This window comes from Nilaparvata lugens, chromosome 3, assembly GCF_014356525.2.
Source record: "Nilaparvata lugens isolate BPH chromosome 3, ASM1435652v1, whole genome shotgun sequence".
Taxonomy (NCBI): Eukaryota; Metazoa; Arthropoda; class Insecta; order Hemiptera; family Delphacidae; genus Nilaparvata; species Nilaparvata lugens.
Genome location: NC_052506.1, coordinates 6,734,794 through 6,754,982, shown reverse-complemented (window position 1 = coordinate 6,754,982; position 20,189 = coordinate 6,734,794). Strand labels below are relative to the sequence as shown.

The window sequence follows — 20,189 nt, the reverse complement described above, 5'->3', positions numbered from 1 at the left end:
TTTATCACTGTTTAATTAGCATTTATCACATTTGACATAATGAATCACACTCCCGCAAACTCTGAAGTTTCATATATGTACGGCGGTTGCACAGATCCCACTTTGTCGACTCCGAGCACATCAAACCCCACCACGGTAGATGCCAATACGCCACGAGAAAGGGAACCAGGAAGCGTCGGGTCGATAATTTTCGATCCACCAGGTCTGCAACCTCTATCCTCCACGCGAATCGACGCCGCTGACACACCCTTGAATCAACGGATAGTAGAGATCAATTTTGAAGGGGGCGAAGAGCAGTCTGCAGAACCCGCATCGCCGGAGGCCGAGTCACACCTGGGCAAACAGAGTATGTTTTCAACCACAGAACTAGATCCGCTTCAAAAGGTAATAATGGAACAAACGAGTAGCACTTTCAACATTATGTTACAAAAAACAATGGATAGTATGATGCAGGAGATTAAAAAGGAGATTGCTACAGTAAAAGAGGAAAATAAACAGACAGTGGAACAGGGTATGAAAGAGACCACAGGCGCTATAAAATCAGTAGAACAACGGTTGGATAATATTGAAACTAAAGTAGAGAGTCATAGGGAAGAGTTAAAAGCAATGATAACCCTACAAAAAGAAAATCAGGATAAAGTTACGGCAGGATTATCGGAAAGGTTAGATACGGTTACATGTGAACTCAATGAAAGGATAGACAACTTAAATACACAAATCACTACACCTATTCAGGATATAACAAATAACATTAAGGCCGATTGCCACCAAGAAATCCACAAACAGATTACCGTTGCCAATCAAAACTTAACAACTACAGTTGACAAAAATATTAGCAATATTAAAGAAATACAAAACAAACAGATTAATATGTCCACAAAAATGAACCAACTGCAAGGTAGCATCAATCAAAACACTGAAACCTGTAAAGCTTTAAATGGAACTCTACTAATTCAGAAATCCACTCTGACTCAACTAAATCAAGAAATAAACGCAAATAAAATTACACATAATAGTCAATGGCAGATAACACAGGAAAAAATAATAGCATTGGAAAATCATATTCAACAACAACCTCAAGGAATTCAAACAGACAACCTCAACGTACATAGCATATTACAAGGACTAGGAAAATTGATAACACTGATCGCCATTTGCAACCTCAACCATTCATTGATCAGATAAAATTAGTACAAACTCTTGCACCTACCTCTTGGAATTTTTGGCGTCTCCGTTTGACTAATTTATTGATTGGCGAACCCCTGATGTTTTTTCGGAGTAGAGCCCATGAATTTACATCATTGGATGAGTTTGTCGCTGTCTTCCTGGAACAGTATTGGAGCAGAAGTAAACAGTTGGACGTGCTAGCAGACATCATATCATGCGATTTCAACCCTAACTTAGACGGTGCATGTACCACTTTCGTCACTGCCATACAGTTTAAAAATTCTCAACTGAGCGAGCCCATTAATGAATCGGCATTAGCAAGCATTATTTTAAAGAAGCTACCGTATCAAGTTAGAATGGCACTCGCCACACAACCCATTACTGATTGTAAGCAGCTGATTAATCATTTATATGGCATACAGTCTGCAATGGCCATATCAACCCACCGCTCAGACCAAAGATACGCATCAAATCAGCATAATTCAAAATTTAATCCGCACAACAGCCAAAAATATGAACCGGTATCATATGATCGCTACCGATCTGCTCCCCAATTTGAACGCCGCTATGAGCACAGGCAAAATGGTAATTGGAATAATGAAAAATTTCAAAATCGTACAACCAACCACTATGCCCAGCAGAGCAATCGTAGGAATCACTATGATGGCCGTGATCGACTAAACTCACATAATAATAATACACAAAACAGTTACAACAGAAATTATAAACCACCACCTCAACAAGTAAGTACAAACTATACACTAGCACATGCAATAGGTTTGAATCAACAAAAAACCGGAACCCAACACCCAACGACCCGCCACCAGACATACAGAAAACTACAGCTAATAAACCATGACTATATGATACCCCCGATACAGCAAGCACAAACTCAAGTGAAACAAACCAAGAAAAACAAGACATCTCAACATCATACACCACATTCAGAAATGATCTACCGGAGACTTTGTTAGAAGAAACGGAAAAAGAAAGCAGGCTACCGGATATACAAATGCAAGCGTATATCGATATAGAAATATATGGAATGAAGGTTCAAGCATTAGTAGATAGTGGTTCACAGTGTAGCCTCATACAAACAGACTTATTCCAACGTCTGAAAGAAAAAACAAAATTAGCTACTCTACCGTTAACCAACGTATATGTATCAGGTATCAGTCCAGGACGGCGAATACATACAACTATTCTATTCTATTTGGTTTGAAACATACAGTGTTAGGGATTTTTGGAAAAGCAACGATTTTTGCAAACAACAACAATTGTGCCTGAAGGGTTCCGACAGATGTCCCATACCCTATATAGGTGTAGGACATTGTTGTTGAAAACATAGACGTTGATCACATAGAATTAACAACTGAGTAGCAATCCTATATAGCTATTCACCTATTAAAATATGTATATTCATTAAATATACTTTATATATTTATTTATTCAGATTTTTAAGTTTTAATATCATTTTCTCTACTATGATATTATATGTATATTCATTCAATATACTTTATAAATTTATTCATTCAGATTTTTAAGTTTTAAAATCATTTCCGCTTCTATAATCAGGGAAATATGAATTCATAGTTTTCCAGATCAAAGAAAAGGAGCTTTGTGGAGATGTTTGTAATGAAAATGAATGAATAACAGTTTGAAGGTACAATACTGGGAAATAGGGTTGGACAAGCAAAAAATTAATTATGTCTGTGATAAGAATAATTACTCAGGAATATTCTAGAAATTATTGTATTATAATATTCTAGAAATAAATTCTAAAATTATTTATGATTCTCATTCAGTGACTGAAGCGTGAGAGCGTGTCGAAAGTGCCAACTCTATTGTTTGCTAATAACCTTGCAGGTAGAGACTACAGACTTGGTGGCAAAAACCCTCCTTTTCCTAGGTAGTTGAAGAATACATGGTTAAAAAGTTCTGGTCTCCCATAGAAACGTCTATCTCAAATTATTACAATCTGAGTTTACACCAGAGTTGTAAACAAATTGCGGGATTTTATTGTCAATTTCTTGAAAAGCACAGCAGGTGAATGAGTATGTGAGTTTTAAGAATACATAAGTAGGAAAATGTAGTAGAAAGTTGATAATGATTTTAAGTTTGGGTTAGCAGCTGATTGAATTCAGTTTAAGCTCTAACTGTGCAAACGACCCTAAATAGTTTGATTTCAGTCTTTTGTTCTTTCAGAGAATATAAATAGTTATTTGTATATCTAGAGTTAAAAGTGCTGTTTTTCTCCCTGAGGGAAAAAAGTGAAGCCCGAGGCGAAGCCAAGGGCAACAATTTTCCAGAGGGAGAAAAAACATTTTTCACTCGTGATATACACAACATTTTTCCTCCACCTACATTTTTATAAAAACTGCAAATAAAATAATTTTTAAAAACGTACGTGACCAAATAATGTGTTACAACAAAATCTAAAACGTTAACAGCTGGGCTGGCTTGTAATCACAGTTCTCCACCGACAACGCTATGCGCTATCTGTCGGCAAAAGTTGTAACAACAATGGCCGCCACAACTACAACTATGATGTAGTTCCTGTTTCAAATTTGATTAGTTAATGAGGAATATTCGTTGGCTGGTATTTTGAATAACATGGAATATAAAAAGCTGGAGGAAAAAACAATTTTCGATGATAGGTTCCTGATAATTTGATGATAAACAATTAAAAATCTTGTAAATTAACTTTCAATTCTTTAAAAGATTTTTTCAACTAACCTGCGCACTAAGATCGAGATAAGACTCGGTGGTGGTGAGACCGAAGAGCAGATCGCGCTCAGGGAAGTCGGCGAGCTCGTAGCCGGGACCGCCGTGTCGCGCCTGCGCCAGATCAGCCAGCGCCAGGGCGCCGCCTGCGCCCCCCGCGCCCAGGGCGACCGGCAACACTGCGCCGTCCACGAAGGGCGCGAAGCCGGGAAGGAAGCGTGGAGGCTCTAGGCGCACGCGAAGCAGTTCTGCCAGCGATTTGCCGCGTAAACAGGGCGCGAGGTCGTCGTCGACTAGGTCTCCATGGCAACCTTGATACAAAAAAATATGATTTGAAAATGAATCACTGGAATGGATCAGAACAGTGAAGCCATTGTTGTCGATTGAAACAGTGATAACAATGATAACTCTATTTTTTGATTTCAAAGTTTTGACAGTAAGACAACTTTATTCCAAGAGACTCTTCAAACATATAGTCAAAATAAATTCTGTAGGATTGATATGAGTGGGTAATTATGGGTAAAATTGGCTGAAATCCATCAAATGTTTTTCTGTGTAATTTTATTATTGATAAAAACCTTAATTTATTGTCAAATTGAATAAAAATGTTGTCGTTGGTTATAATATCTACTTAATAAGGTGCTCGTTGTGCTTGGTTGCACCTCTGCTCACTATAGCAGCCCAGTCACTGTTACCAACTTCATTTTGATTTTGCTGCACTGTTGCTCCATATAACCTACTAAGTATTTTGCGTTGCCATGTTGCAAATCTGGAGTGCAGAAAAATTTTTCCCGCACTAGAGCGGAAAAGTGATTCTTTGCGTTCTGTAATCAGTGCAGCAATGGCCACTTTTCAACGTAACTGTAGGAAAAAACATTTTACAACTTGACACCAGACAGTTCGCTGAGGTATGTTGAACATGATAAGAAGACAGTTGATGTATATGAGCTCTAGATTTATTAATATATTCCATTTTATATTCATCTAAGAGTAGATTTGAAGGGAATAGAGGCTTGGAGTTTCGTTTAATAATAATAAATTATTCATTAATTAGCATTTGAACAAATGCAAAATCCAATTTATTTCCATCTGGACAAAAATAAATGAATGGTAAAAAAAATCAACACTGTGGTGACATTGTGAGGAACTTGGAACTATTGTGAAGCAGTCAGATTTCTTTAGAAAAGAATAATAGTAATAAGAAAATAGTAATAAGTAGTTGATAGTTATAAATAGTTAATAGTATGTAACATCTTAAATCTGGGTAGATGAAAAGCCCTAATAGAAATAATAATAGGTCTAAAAATAAAGTAATTGGCTAATATCGCCAAGCAGATAATAATCAAGATAAGATAGCATCAGCTTGTTCTGGCTAAATGGTACAAGAACTTAGAAAGGATTTGAAGAAAGTTTACTACTCATAAATATATTATTTATAAAATATTTGAAGATTGAGGTTAGATAGATGTATTCACAGATCGGTGACCTAGAGATCGATCAAACCGAAGAACGTAGAATCTGACCAAAACCCTTTGGCAGAGCTTTATTGCAATCAGACGGTGTGCAATGTGAGAAAACACCCGTCCACGTGGCTAATTATTAGTTAGCATGGAATTAATATTAATGTATATAATATTAACTAGCATGCAAAGAGCATAAATAAAAAACCAAATAAAAATAATTTAATGTATTCAGGAAATAAGAGTTACCAGGCGCATGAATACCTAATAAAATTTGCATGCACCAATAGTAAACCGGCAGTTAATAGGCGGCAACTGTAGGCCGATTCAAAAATATTTATATATATTTATATAATTGTAGTAGATTTCGTGTAAAAATTTGTGTAATCTATGTTATCAATATGGCTCGAATGCAAAGAAATTATTAATCATATAATCTAAGCAATATTTTGGCATTCTTTGTAAGATCTATTTGAATTTAATGGCGGAGGATTGAGATATTTAAATTTTATGCTAATTTGAAAGCCGGAAAGAGAATCTGTAAAACTTGAGAAGGAAGAACCAGCACTCGCCAACCAGACTCGCCAGCCAGATGCCACCATAAGAGGACCCCAAATATTTTAGAGCGAAGTACCTTATTAATAATTTTGTAAAAATTAAAGTTAAAGTAAATTATTAAATTTCTTAAAAGACTTCGTGATGCTATTGTGAAGCAGAAGTCATTTTTCATTTTTATTAAATTTATAAACCCCTGGAGGAGACGATTCCGGCTACCATATTCCCGGACCACATGGAGTTGGATCGACATCGGCGGCTTACAAGAAGATTTTCGACACGTGAGTGATTTAAATTTGAATTTAGTGATGGGCGCCCTAGTGCTTCGAAATAATCTGATGATCAAAGCTAGCTCGCCGAAAGGGTTATTATAAATTAAGAAATTAATAAGAGTAATACTTGCGCAAGTAAAAATTAGTATTAAAGGTATCTAATTGAAAGAAAAATATATAGATCAATATTTTAGAAATTTCTGTTTAATCAAAGAAGTACGAAATCTAGGCTATCAAACATATGCATCAATATTCAATTTTTGCAATACAATTTACGATAATTTATCATAGTTCTAATTCACTAGATGAATGGCTCTACCTATTCCGTCAGGTGCCGAATCTTACACCCTGAGATAAAAATATATATTCGATACAAATAAATCTACTAAATACTAGAGATTTTAATATATAGATATATTTGGATTATTAGTGGCTAATTTATCAAGCTGATCTTAGAGCACATATTTATGATTGAATTATCCAAGCCGACAAGTATTAGCAAGTACATGTCACAGTTACATGCCAAAGATTGCATATGATTTCAAGATAAAGGCACATGGTAATGATTCGTGCCATAAATCTAGAATATAAAGTTAGCCTGTGATATTTTTATTGATTTCAAATATTGTTCTATTTTTATATTATATTTTTTATCGCTCTATATATATTTTTTGCCTCGACTGATCTTTACATTATTTGTACAATATATGTGTAAAATTTTCATGGTGTGCAATTTATTTTATATTCCTCATCTCTCTAGTATAAGTATCATTTATATATATATATTTATTATTATTGAATTACAAGAGTTATTGGAGAAGCCCATATCTAGGCCTATCAAGATTTTTTAAGACGGAATACTATTAGAAAAACCACGCCCTAATTATATTAAATCTCATGCTTTACCGACTGATGCCAAGCAGGAGGCTAATCGTTATTTTATATAAAGAATAACGTGACAAGTAATAAGAAAGTTGATTGAAAACGATATATTAGATAATTAAGTCATTAGTCAAGTAATCAATCATATCAATTTATAATCTAAATTTAATATTTTCCAAATATGGCTTAGTGTTTTGTTTTTGATTTGTATATGTTTGGACTTTTTAACATCAAAATGAACTTAATTCCGAAGTGAAAAGTGTAAATTTAAAGTATTGTGCTTACTATAACCTTAGTGTCCGGTCTCCCATTAGGGAACTTTGGACTATATACGGCAAGGTGGAACTACCCTTGGGTCTCCCCATCATTAAAAGCCATACGCCAATAATAATAATTAGTCAAGTAATTGAAGCAGAGATGAAATGGTAGTAAAATTGTAAACCAAATTGTTATCTTTAATCTTTTTATGAAGCGATCCTCCGACCCTCTTCAAATGAACAAATCAAACAGGAATATTCGAAAATTCATATAAAAAATAACTCTTCTGATTTTCTCATAATATTTCGCAAGGAGTATCAATGACCAAGTAGGATGGATGGAAAATATTGATATGAATAAATATGAAATACTCGAAGATTATGGACCGGTTTCCGAGCTCGGGATTTAGCAAATTCCTAGAATTAAACAGCTGGAGTCAGAAAATTAGCTTTCCAAAACGGGGCGTAGTCGCAGTCATTGTCATAGTCACGTTTGAATCAAATTTCGAAAAACTAGAAAATTGAACACAAAATAAAATAAAGTGAAAATAGTGTAAAGTTTCAGCTATTTTGAATTATTTAGGAATGTCTAATTTCGTCAAGGAAAAACGTTTCCAATTACATAAATGAGGAAATAAAAACTACGACTACTGTTATAAAAGCTGCGACTACGCCCCGTTTTGGAAAGCCAATTTCCTGACTCCAGCTGTTTAAAGTCTAGGACTAGGACTAGCTAAATCCCGAGCTCGGAAACCGGCCCTCTAAGTAATCTGTGTATATTATATTGAGGGGACAAATAATAGTAGCAGGCTTACCTGTTTGCTCGGCTACTCGTCGTTTGACCGCTAAAGGCTCTCGTTGAAGCGCCCACGGGCTCAGTCCTGACCCACTCAGCAGTATCACCCTGTGTAATAGCTCTGAAACAAACAAAAATTAAATCATGAAGCGATTGTATGGGAGATGTCGCGGTATTTATGGATAATCGAAAGAATAAAACGTTCTATAAATTTTAAACAAATATATTCAGTGCTGTGTGTGGTGCAATACGTAGAACAATAGGGAAGAAAACAAGACAATCCACTCAGATGAAGTTCTACAGACTAATGACTGTACCAATAGTAGCTTATGGGAGCGAAGCCTGGGTGTCATGATAAAAAAAACTGAGTCCCGTATTCAAGCAGCCGAAATGAGGTTCCTTCAAGCAGTCAAAGGCTACACTATAGACTAATGTTCTTATAGACTAATGACTGTACCAATAATAGCTTATGGAAGCGAAGCCTGGGTGTCAATGTGAAAAACTGAGTCTCGTATTCAAGCAGCCGAAATGAGGTTCCTTCGAGCAGTCAAAGGTTACACTAGGTTGGATCACATAAGAAACGACATAATTAGAACCGAACTGAATGTAGAGTCTCTATCGCAAATATTTAAGAAAAGTAGAGAAGACTGGTCTAGCCATCTACTTTGTATGCCAGCAAATAGACTTCCAATTCGAGCTTGCCACTACAAACCCGATGGGAGAAGAGGCGATGGACGACCGATGACGAAATGGATGCCGGAACAGGCCAACAGAGCCTAATCCTTGAATGACGATGATGATGATGATACATTGGTATTGACAATAACAACGTCTCATCCTTCAAATTATGAAGTGTAGGAATTATCATCAGATTCTGGAATTCATTAACTATGAAATGAGGTCATAGAGAACTCTCTGTCTATGTGTGTTGTTGTTATGTTGATGTTGTATTGGATCAAAATTCTTATACAAAATACTGTACAGAATTTATTGAAATCTTACAAGAAAATGATCAATTTCCATTTACGGTTTGTAGATTGAGATAAAATTCGATAAAGAGATTCTACATATACATTTACACATTGGAGTGAAATTTAGTCTACTAGAGTTGAAAAATACATGTCATAGCTCGTACATTATATATCTTGTCATCCTGCAATGAATAACCTGCTGACCACAGATTTCTATACCCACAGTCAATAGTTGGGATACAAATGGAACGGAAAGGTCGATATTCAGCTCGCGACATTGACCTCCATGAAATACTACCTTCTGCTATCAGTCAGGATACGATCTGAACGGTCAGGTCGATTTTTAGCTTTCAGTTCAGGTCGCGTTCGCAATCGACCTTCATGTAACACAAACACAATGTGAAGCATGGGAGTTTTCAGAGCAGTCAAATCTCAATCGCCTTCTAGCAGAATGACATCCGGATAATTCGAAGTTTGCCACCTGATTGGTGGCATCGATCGAAGCTGAAAGCTTAACCACGACCTGATCGTGATGTTTGTATCTTCAAGTAGGTTCATTAATTACCACAATAATAATTTATACATGTTTGCAATCGCCTATTGTGGTGAATAACCTTCTATCATAGATCTTTGAACGGGTAGAAATATGGTTATGGTAATCTCCCATTATGACATGTTGTCAACGTTAGTAGAGAGAAGGTTGATACATATTGATTTTTGTTGATTTGTTTTACAGGTGTTAAGGTGCGTACAGATGTACGCGCCGCGAACATGAGCAATTCACTTTTAATCAGCTGATGCCAATGTTTCTATAACTGTATCTTACCGTTTCTGTAGGAATACAGATATAGTCAGCTGATTAAAAGTGAATTGCTCATGTTCGCGGCGCGTACATCTGTACGCACCTTTAGATTCAAAGTGGTGGGGGGAACGCCAGGGTGACGTAACGTGTAGTAAGGAAGTGATAGAGTAGCCACACCGAGCATACACTTTACTGTAGCTTCGTGTTATCCCCTTATGATTGATTGAGTACTTTATTTATGTAGATTACAATATATACTGACTGGCTTATACACTTATATACAATAGCTTACAATACAGCAAAATTATAGATGAATTTACATAATATAGACTAAGAAAATAACTATTGAACTGTATATGATATGAAAAAGCAATTTGTAATATAATAACTATAGATAATAATCATATTGTTATGCATCTACATAAATTGGCGGAGCTTTGGACATATCAATGTCCATTCTTTGGGAAGAATATTAAAAATATCCTCCCCACTAACTCTCTACCAAAACCGAAACCAGTTGACCGAGAACTTCAAAATTCTCTACACTTAAAGCGAATGAATCACCGATTCTAATGATGTTGTTAAATATTTTCATCCAACTTGTATGAATAACATGAAGTTGAAAGTTTTTCAATAATCTAAAAACGTGACATGAAAAAGTTGCTAAGTTAGAAAAGCGTTAGTAGACAACGTCATACTATTATTATCTCAGATCAACCCATAAAATAATCTTGATAAACCAATGCATTGCAAAAAACCGATCCCGATAAATCTGATGAATTGCATTGAGATAAATGCACTGAACACATGCTGGTACCGAGCACATAATGTTCTACAACTTTACTACGAAAATCAAAATATCTCATCCTCGAAATTCAAGCGACACAACCCACAAGTTGACTATACGTCACCGTATGATTTTAAAGAATGCGATATTCTGCCTTTTCTGTACTACAGCCCACGGTATTTAGATGAAATACTTCTACTATATACCGTGGTACATCCTACGCCACGGCTGCAATAGATGAGTGACCAACCTTGTCTACTAACTTTGACATGTTATGACTAACTCCTCCACATACGTCATCCTTGTCACGTGATTTCTCAAACAAGAATTACTAATCCACCGAGTATCACTTTCATGAACGGCAACATCCCATCCCACACTTCTCCAAACAAAAATCCAATTTCAGCGAAAACATTTTTGCAAAAATCACACTGTGACCACAAATCAACCGTCTGTATTTTCGCGATAAGAAGTGGATTTTCGAAATGAGTACAAAATCAACGACCCTAGCCGGAGGCTTAACCAATCATAGGACAGGGTTCTGAGGACCGACATCAAACCCCATGAATGAATGAGTGATGAATGAACCTTTCTGCCTGATCAGGCGATCGTTTTGATTAATGGAGAGACTATTGACAGAGTCAACGAGAGGAGCTAAAAGCATCCACTGAATTTACTGTGTGTATCACTCTCAAATACTACTCCAGCTTTCTAATATTTTATTGATATTTCGAGCCATTAAACCCACTCCCCAGTCCGATAATATCATTCGGAAAAATGGATCAGGAGGGCTAATGGCATTATGATAGCGGAGATGACAGGTTCAGCCATGAATTAGGGCTCCCAATAGCTCGTAAATGTGATCCTATACATTTTATTGGCCTCAACGATCTCTAACAGTTTTTATAAGCTGTTTATTATGGATGGTGGAGCTACTAAATAAAGTTCCATTTCATGATAATGTTGCAGATTAATAATGTCACCTTGTTGGCATGTTTTGATTTCTTGTTGGTGTTTATACTGATATGAGTACGTTTATCAGGTAAATAAATTATTACAAATCTAGTGAAGATTTATTCTTTGACGCCATTTTTTTCACTCTCCTTCGAAGTATTCAAATTGTACCAATCAATCAATTTTATTAGAAAAACATTTTTACATTGTTGGGTCCTGCTTAGTCCGTGGGTTTTTCAGCAGGTGCCAGATCAAAACAAAATTATTCACAGCGTTAAATTGATATTAGGAATAAATAAAATGAAATAGCTTGTAGTTAATCAAGAGATAACAAGAAATAAGAAATAAGGATTACAAGGGAATAAGGAAATAAGGAAAAAAGAAATAAAAGGATTACAATCATAATGAAGAATTATAATAAACATAATAATTAGAATTAAAAGAAAAAAGGAGTTGATCAAAGAACTAAAAGAGGTTGAGGAAGGAAAAAAGGAGGAAACATATTTGTGTATATTTATCATGAGGTATTGGAATTAATCTAATATAATGGATACAACCATACAACACACAGGATGTGTTATTTCTTATTGATGTTTTAATGGCTTTGAGTACTTTCATCAGGTGGATAAATGATTACCAATCGGATGAAGATTTATTTTCCTAAACAATTTATTTTTCACTTTTTCAAGGTATCCATATTTTCTGTACATTTAACACTTTTATCAGAGATATTGTGGAACTTCTCCATATTAAGATAAAGAAAGGAAAAAAAAGATGTTGTCGAATTCCACTATAACATTTTTATTCACCAAAACTAGTTTTCGTTGCCTATGGCAACATCTTCAGTGGCAACTGAAGCTGATATTTACAGGAAGCAGATGGGAAACATTACAGGTGTGGCAATATTTACAAAGGTTTTTCTGTACATATTTACCATGTGCTGTTAATCTAATATAATGGATACGAAACATAGGAATTGGTGTATCTGACGAGAGGCCCAATTTTAATCTTCTATCCAAACTGGGAGATGAGGAATTGAATGCTCTCTATTCCATTATGATTGCGATTAGCTCAAATTCCATGATTAGCATATAAACTAGTACGGACCCTTCTGCTGAATAATTCTTACACAACTTAATCCATTTGAGGATCATAAATTTTCAAGTTTATTTCAATATTATTGAAACTTTCGGATTGTTTAGTGTTATTTCCGGCTCTTATCAACCCTTCGAGATTCAAAATTCATCAGTCATATCTCGAATACGTATTCTCTGAGTGTTAATCTTTGGTGAAAACAGAAATTTTAAACTTAACCTCACTTTGGACTATTTATGTGACAAAATCAAGGAATTGAAGAAGTTTTGGGCAATTGCCTGTTTCTCTTTCCAAATATCGTGTTTGTGACTGTTCTAATAAATAAATAAATAAATAAATCATAATCAGTTTGAGAACATGGAAAATGAGACAAAAATCTTTCAAAACGAAAAATGAAAATGTTTAAAAAGCTCAATCTGATACAAAGGCTGAAAATAGACTTTCTACTGGTGATATTTTTCAAAGTTTTCTGTTTTGTTTATCATCAAGCTATCAAAATTAAAAAGTTTTCTCAGGAGAACATTTTTTTTTCGATCATTACTTTTTTGAGACATGTGCGCCTAAAGTTTAAATTTCTGTGATAGGACATTTCAAATTGGTTAGAGATAAATGAATCATGAGATTTTGAGGATGAATTCTTCATGGTATTTTTGATTGAATGAAACAATTTTTTTGAAAATATCAATTTTTGAGACAGTTATTCATCTACCAGAAATAACTCCACTGAAAGTTATTTCTAAGTAAATTGAATGAATAAATTTCTCAAAAATTGATATTCTCAGAAAAGTTTTGTTTTATTCAATCAACAATACCATGAAGAATTTATACTTCAGATCTTATGGATTTATCACTTACCGAATTTGAAATGTTCTATCCCAGGATTTCAAACTTTAGGCGCTCATATCTCAAAAAGTAATAATCGGCAAAAAATTTTTTCCTGAGAAAACTTTTCAAATTTGATAGCTTGATGATTTATACAAATCGAAAAACTTAGAAAAATATCACCAGTAGAGAGTTCATTTAGTCTTTGCACAGCCTTTAGGAATCGCCTAAAAGGTTATGGATAATGAATCCACTGAAAAAACTATGGTGAATGAAAATCCTTATTCGGAGTTATGGAAAAGTAGAGAGCTTTTGTTAGTGAAGATACCACAACCACAGAAAGGTCGGGTTATTTCAAATAGATGTGATACCTGCAATCTGCCCCTGTAATCCTTTTCATCCTCTACCAGATTACATGTTCCCAAAATGATATTCTGTCAACATAAATGTGACCCGCTTTCAGAACTAAGTCAGGTTTTGCATCCAGGCTTAAAAATTGAAAATCAACACCTATATCAAGTTGGAGCGATTCTCTATAGAGATATTAGGTGAGGATTTCATACAGTGACTTGTTTTTCCCGTATTTGTTTCATAATGGTGATTTGGATTAAAGCATTTTTCAAATAATAATATAGGTTCACTTTGAATTCTGAATGAAATAATAACATTCTGGAAACGACAAGTCGAATCTATGCATTAACTTGATCATATTTGGATTGTCATTTTGATCAGAAATAATTTGGAGTTTTCTTATTGACTAGAAATTCCAGCAGTCTATTTTAGGAAAAATAACGGTCAGGTCGTATAGCTTTTAGTTTGAGTCGCGCTCGCCTTCAACATATTTATGTAATCTTCATGTAACATCTCTATGCCATCATTATGATGTCATAGATTATACATTATACATTGTGAAGCGAATGGCTCCAAGTGAACAGAACGGTCAAGTATCAATAGAGTTTTAGTGAGATAGCATTATTTTAATGTTTAGCATCAATGTTTATCATTGTAAGCTGGTTAGTGGCATCAATTTAAACAAAAAAAATCTGGTGTGGCGCACTCACACAACTTTCCTTGTAAAAATTAATCACCTGACGCTAGTGTTCACGCGCATCTCAAGTCTACTATTTAAAGATCAGAGCCAGCTGGTGACAGAACAATAACGCTGGAGACACACGAGGTCTGCTATCTCTTCATAGTGGATGATTTAATAGAATGAACAGTTGCCAGCAGTTTGCAATTGAATAATCACATTTAGGTGAAACATTTACTTGTAGAGATTTTCATGCCCAATCGATTCCACTTGAAATGTTTTGTTTAAATTGTATCTGCAGCCTGATGATTGAGAATTTAATATAAAAATTTGCACAGAGCTCCTGAAATTTTTACAGATATGTGACTTGTGGCAGTTGATATAGCTTATCAATGACTATTTCAGGTATGAATTTGATCAAAACCGTTGGAGCCGATTCCGAGAAAATTGCGGAAACCCCTGTTTTTGACAACATTTTCGCAATTTTAGCCGCCATCTTGAATTGCATTCGATCGAAATTGTTCGTGTCGGATCCTTATATTGTTAGGACCTTAAGTTCTGAATTTCAAGTCATTCCGTTGATTGGGAGATAAGATATCGTGTACATAGACGCACATAAACATACAGACCAATACCAAAAAAAAAAAAACACTTTTTTGGACTCAGGGGACCTTGAAACGTATAGAAATTTGGAAATTGGGGTACATTAATTTTTTTCGGAAAGCAATACTTTCCTTACCTATGTTAATAATAATAATATCGTGTGACCTGGCTGGCTCAGGTCTGGTGTCAGAGTTTTCAGGTCGCAACTGATCAATTTCAGGGCCTCTGACATGACCTAACGACTGCTTTTTAGGCAGCCGGGACCGACGACTTAACGTGTCCATCCGAAACACGTGAGTAGCCCGAGAAAAATATCTCACCCGGGCTGGGATTCGAACCCGGGCCTTTGGATTACAAAGCCAGCATCTAATCCACTCGACTACGGCCACACCTATGGTAATCGGGCAAGGAAAGTAATAGTATATTTCGCACCTAGGGCCGAAAATGAGATATTTCCGGCTCGAAATCGGTTTTTAAGTCCGAGGCCGTAGGCCGAGGACTAGAAAAGATTGAGAGCCGGAAATACATTTTTGCCCATGGTGCGAACGCTATTTTTCGCCACACCAAAAAAAAACTTCCCAATATTTAAGAAATTAAAAAATAAATAAAATTCAAACAGCCTATTTTGATAGTTTGAATCTTGGTTATGACAACTTTCACTGTCAATTAATTTCAATATTACTAATTAATAATTTACAATAGTGACAATATTTTTATACTATTAGTATTTTGAATAATTGTTTGAATTTTTATAGCTCGCGCTTTGCGCCTGGTGCAATATCTCATGGATAGATGGATGAATAGAATTTTCATTACTATTTTGAAATAATGTGATTAAAAAATTAATATAATTGCATATTTCACAGTTTTGTCTCAAAATATATCTAAAAAATTGATTAAAATTTAAATTACGGTAACTAATATAAAAAATAGCTAATAAAAGTCGAAATTCATCGACAAAAAAAAATGTCACTGACCGAGGTTCGAACCTAGATCATGTTTGTAATTCACTGAGTTTTGAGCTTTTGAGTACACACCTTTACACTCTCGGCCATTGCATCTTTTGATCAAATTGGCCTGTAAGTCAGGTAACGTATGTAGGCTACTATAATATAGTGTAGCCTATAGCGGCAAACTTGAAGACGGTTTAAACAAAATATTGCTCTGAAAATAGTTAAATCATAGAGAAAACATTCGAAGATTCAATCTTGAGTGGGCCTAATGTTTTCTCTATATGGTTTGATATTGAAGAAAAATTATCTAAAAGTTTTAATAATGAATTACGGAAAAATTACTAGGAATTTTTTAGTCAAGGCTGAGTTTCACCAGTAGGCTTACCTTAAACTTTAGATCTCTGCTGTATTTTCCTATTATTATTGTTGATTGTATTGCATTAAGAAGTGGAATTCGATAATAAAAAAGAAACAATTATTACTCTACCTCACTTTTAAATATTGATACAATTATTGTACTTTGATTTCAAATTCGATTCTTCACTTTTAAAGACTTGCGGTACGTACCTTTCTGACAATGGACAATGTAGCCAACATTATATTGTTGAGGCTATGGAGATATATCATCGTATTCTATTGTTTGATATCAAAAACACAATAATAAATATTAAATTATGAAACAGTAATTTATAAAATATATTATTATAGACATAATACCGCGATTCACGATACATAATTATATAGATTATTACAGTCATTATGAGATTATCTCTCTATGATTTTTGTGAGATCAGACACGATCAGCTGTTATTCAAGGTCATTTTACAGCCCTAGGGCTGTAAAGTTTTACCGGCCTGGTCGGAAAACAATCACTTTCGGCCTCCATATGACGCACGTAAACCAGCTCATTACATCCAAGTGTGGCGAAAAAACCGTTCCCCACTCTTTTTGTTCGCACCTTTAGGATAATCATTCTATTTGAAACAAAATTATCAGCAAAATATGATCGATTCTCTAATAATCGGATATTGTTGTTTCTTCCAATAGAAAATTGTCTATTGAAGGTTCAAGGTTCTAAAAAAGTGAATGTGAAAAGTTTCAAGATTAAAATCTGGAGTATTTAGCTAATACGCGAAGAGCTAAGCTTTTTAAGCTTTATGAAACTCGTAATTCCTTATACACTCATTATCCCTCTCACATAATTCCGTTAGTAATTTTTTGGATCATAAATACGGCAGCTAATTTACAATTTCAGTAACTAATTTACAATTCACAGCTGAAAAACGTGCGGACAAAAGTAATGACGAGAAAATAACTCTGTACAAGCAAACAGTGGCAGGTACGTGTGATAATGTAGACTTAGTTCTTACAATGAAATTCGGACAGGGAACTGGGTTAATAAATCCCTACCTACAAGAGGGTTAAGAAAACAAAAAGTGGCTGCATGAAATTATTATATCATGCCACTACTCCAACTTACTTCCTACTTAATGAGGGAAGAAAGGATGAAATGTTTTTGTTCTCAGTCCTGTTATGTTCAGGCTTGTAGCGTCTGCTAATAATTTCGACTCATACAATGCTAATGGAAAAGCCTTCTCGAAAAACTAGGCTTCTATGGTATGTTTATACTGTACAAGTCATACATATTTGGCAACTATATATGTAGAAGCTATACATCTAGCTCAAGCGAGAAACATGTCAGTTGTAAGCAGCTGGTCGCTGCTCGCTCAAACCCTCTCATTCTCTCTTTCACACTCCCTCACACTCATTCTCTCTCTCTCACACTCACTCACCCTCTCTCATTCTCTCTCTCAGACCCTGATACAACGTAGCTCGTTGGAAAAAATGAGTAGCCATTTCTATGTAAATTACAGGCTGTGATGGAGTACTTACGTGCTTCAAATACAGATGTGCACCTCTTTAATTATCAATATTCAACAGCTACTGGTAGCGATTGTTTCGTAGGTTGACACAGCAGGTTTCAGAATGAATGATTCTCGGTTATAGGATGACAATAAATTCAGTTACATGATCATTGATATGATTATCATTGACCGAACGTAGTGAGGTCTACGTTTTAACTCGGATTTTCTTTTGTCTGTCTGTAAGTAACGCGATTACGGCCAAACGCTATGTTAGAATTCGGTGAGATTTGGCAGGAATATTCCTTTTTCAACTGCACGTCGATGTATACACAAGGTTTTTTGTAATTTTGCATTTTAAGGATAATATGAAAAGGAAAGGAATTCCTCCATACTCTGATATCACCATATATATCATCTACTTTGAAGGTAGGATCAATCAGACTATAGAATTATTCATAAACAATCAGCTGACAAGTTGATTATTCATTGCATGCATTACACAGATGTATGGCCGTATCTATTTCTATGAGGTAGAGTTTCAATTTTTTTTATGATGCGTGCCCATCACTATCAATATTCTCACATTTGAAAAACAAATTCAATATGTGATTGTAAATAAAATAGAAAATGATTAAATGAACTTAATAATGCTGAAGAAATTATTATATTCTTTGATTAAAAAACAAATAATTTCATAATATTTGTAACATATTAAATCTGGGTAGATAAAAAGCCCTAACAGAAATAGTAATAGGTCTAAAAATAAAGTAATTGGCTAATATCGCCAAGCAGATAATAACCAAGATTAGATAGCATCAGCTTGTTCTGGCTAAATGGTACAAGAACCTAAAAAGGATTTGAAGGAAGTTTATTGCTCATAAATAGATTATTATATAAAATATTTGAAGATTGAGGTTATGTAGATGTATTCACGGATCGGTGACCTAGAGATCGATCAAACCGAAGAACGTAGAATCTGACCAAAACCCCCTGGCAGAGCTTTATTGCATTCGGATGGTGTGCAATGTGAAAAAACACCCGTCCACGTGGCTAATTATTAGGTAGCATGGAATTAATATTAATGTATAGAATATTAACTAGCATGCAAAGAGCATAAATAAAAAACCAAATAAAAATAATTTAATGTATTCAGGAAATAAGAGTTACCAGGCGCATGAATACCGAATAAAATTTGCATGCACCAATAGTAAAACGGCAGTTAATAGGCGGCAACTGTAGGCCAATTCAAAAATATTTATATATATTTATATAAATGTACTAGATTTTGTGTAAAAATTTGTGTAATCTATGTTATCAATATGGCTCGAATGCAAAGAAATTATTAATCATATAATCTAAGCAATATTTTAGCATTTTTTGTAAGATCTATTTGAATTTAATGGCGGAGGATTGAGATATTTAAATTTTATGCTAATTTGAAAGTCGGAAAGAGGATCTGTAAAACTTGAAAAGGAAGAACCAGCACTCGCCAGCCAAATGCCACCATAAGAGGACCCCAAATATTTTAGAGCGAAGTACCTTACTAATGATTTTGTAAAAGTTTAAATTTAAAGTAAATTATTTAATTTCTTGAAAGACTTCGTGATGCTATTGTGAAGCAGAAGTCATTTTTCATTTTTAATTAAATTTATAACCCCTTGGAGGAGACGATTCCGGCTACCATATTCCCGGACCACATGGAGTTGGATCGACATCGGCGGCTTACAAGAAGATTTTCGACACGTGAGTGATTAAATTTGAATTTAGTGATGGGCGCCCTAGTGCTTCGAAATAATCTGATGTTCAAAGCTAGCTCGCCGAAAGGGTTATTATAAATTGAGAAATTAATAAGAGTAATACTTGCGCAAGTAAAAAATTAGTATTAAAGGTATTTAATTGAAAGAAAAATATAGATCAATATTTTAGAAATTTCTATTAAATCAAAGAAGTACAAAATCTAGGCTATCAAACATATGCATATAATATTTAATTTTTTGCAATACAATTTGCGATAATTTATTATAGTTCTAATTCACTAGATGAATGGCTCTACCTATTCCGTCAGGTGCCGAATCTTGCACCCTGAGATGAAAATATATATTCGATACAAATAAATCTACTAAATACTAGAGATTTTAATATATATATATATTTGGATTATTAGTGGCTAATTTATCAAGCTGATCTTAGAGCA

At 34.6% G+C, this 20,189-nt stretch overlaps 1 protein-coding gene across 1 annotated transcript in view; it reads right to left on the bottom strand.

Moving 5' to 3' along the window:
- Window positions 1–3,913: 3,913 nt before the first annotated feature.
- The window catches only part of LOC120350193 (neuroligin-1-like), a gene marked incomplete at its 3' end in the record, with an annotated part of 81,161 nt that continues 64,885 nt past the window's right edge, over window positions 3,914–20,189 (bottom strand). The window contains 2 exon segments of the mRNA XM_039422710.1: window positions 3,914–4,202; window positions 8,133–8,234. Coding sequence (XP_039278644.1) covers window positions 3,914–4,202; window positions 8,133–8,234 — 391 coding nt within the window.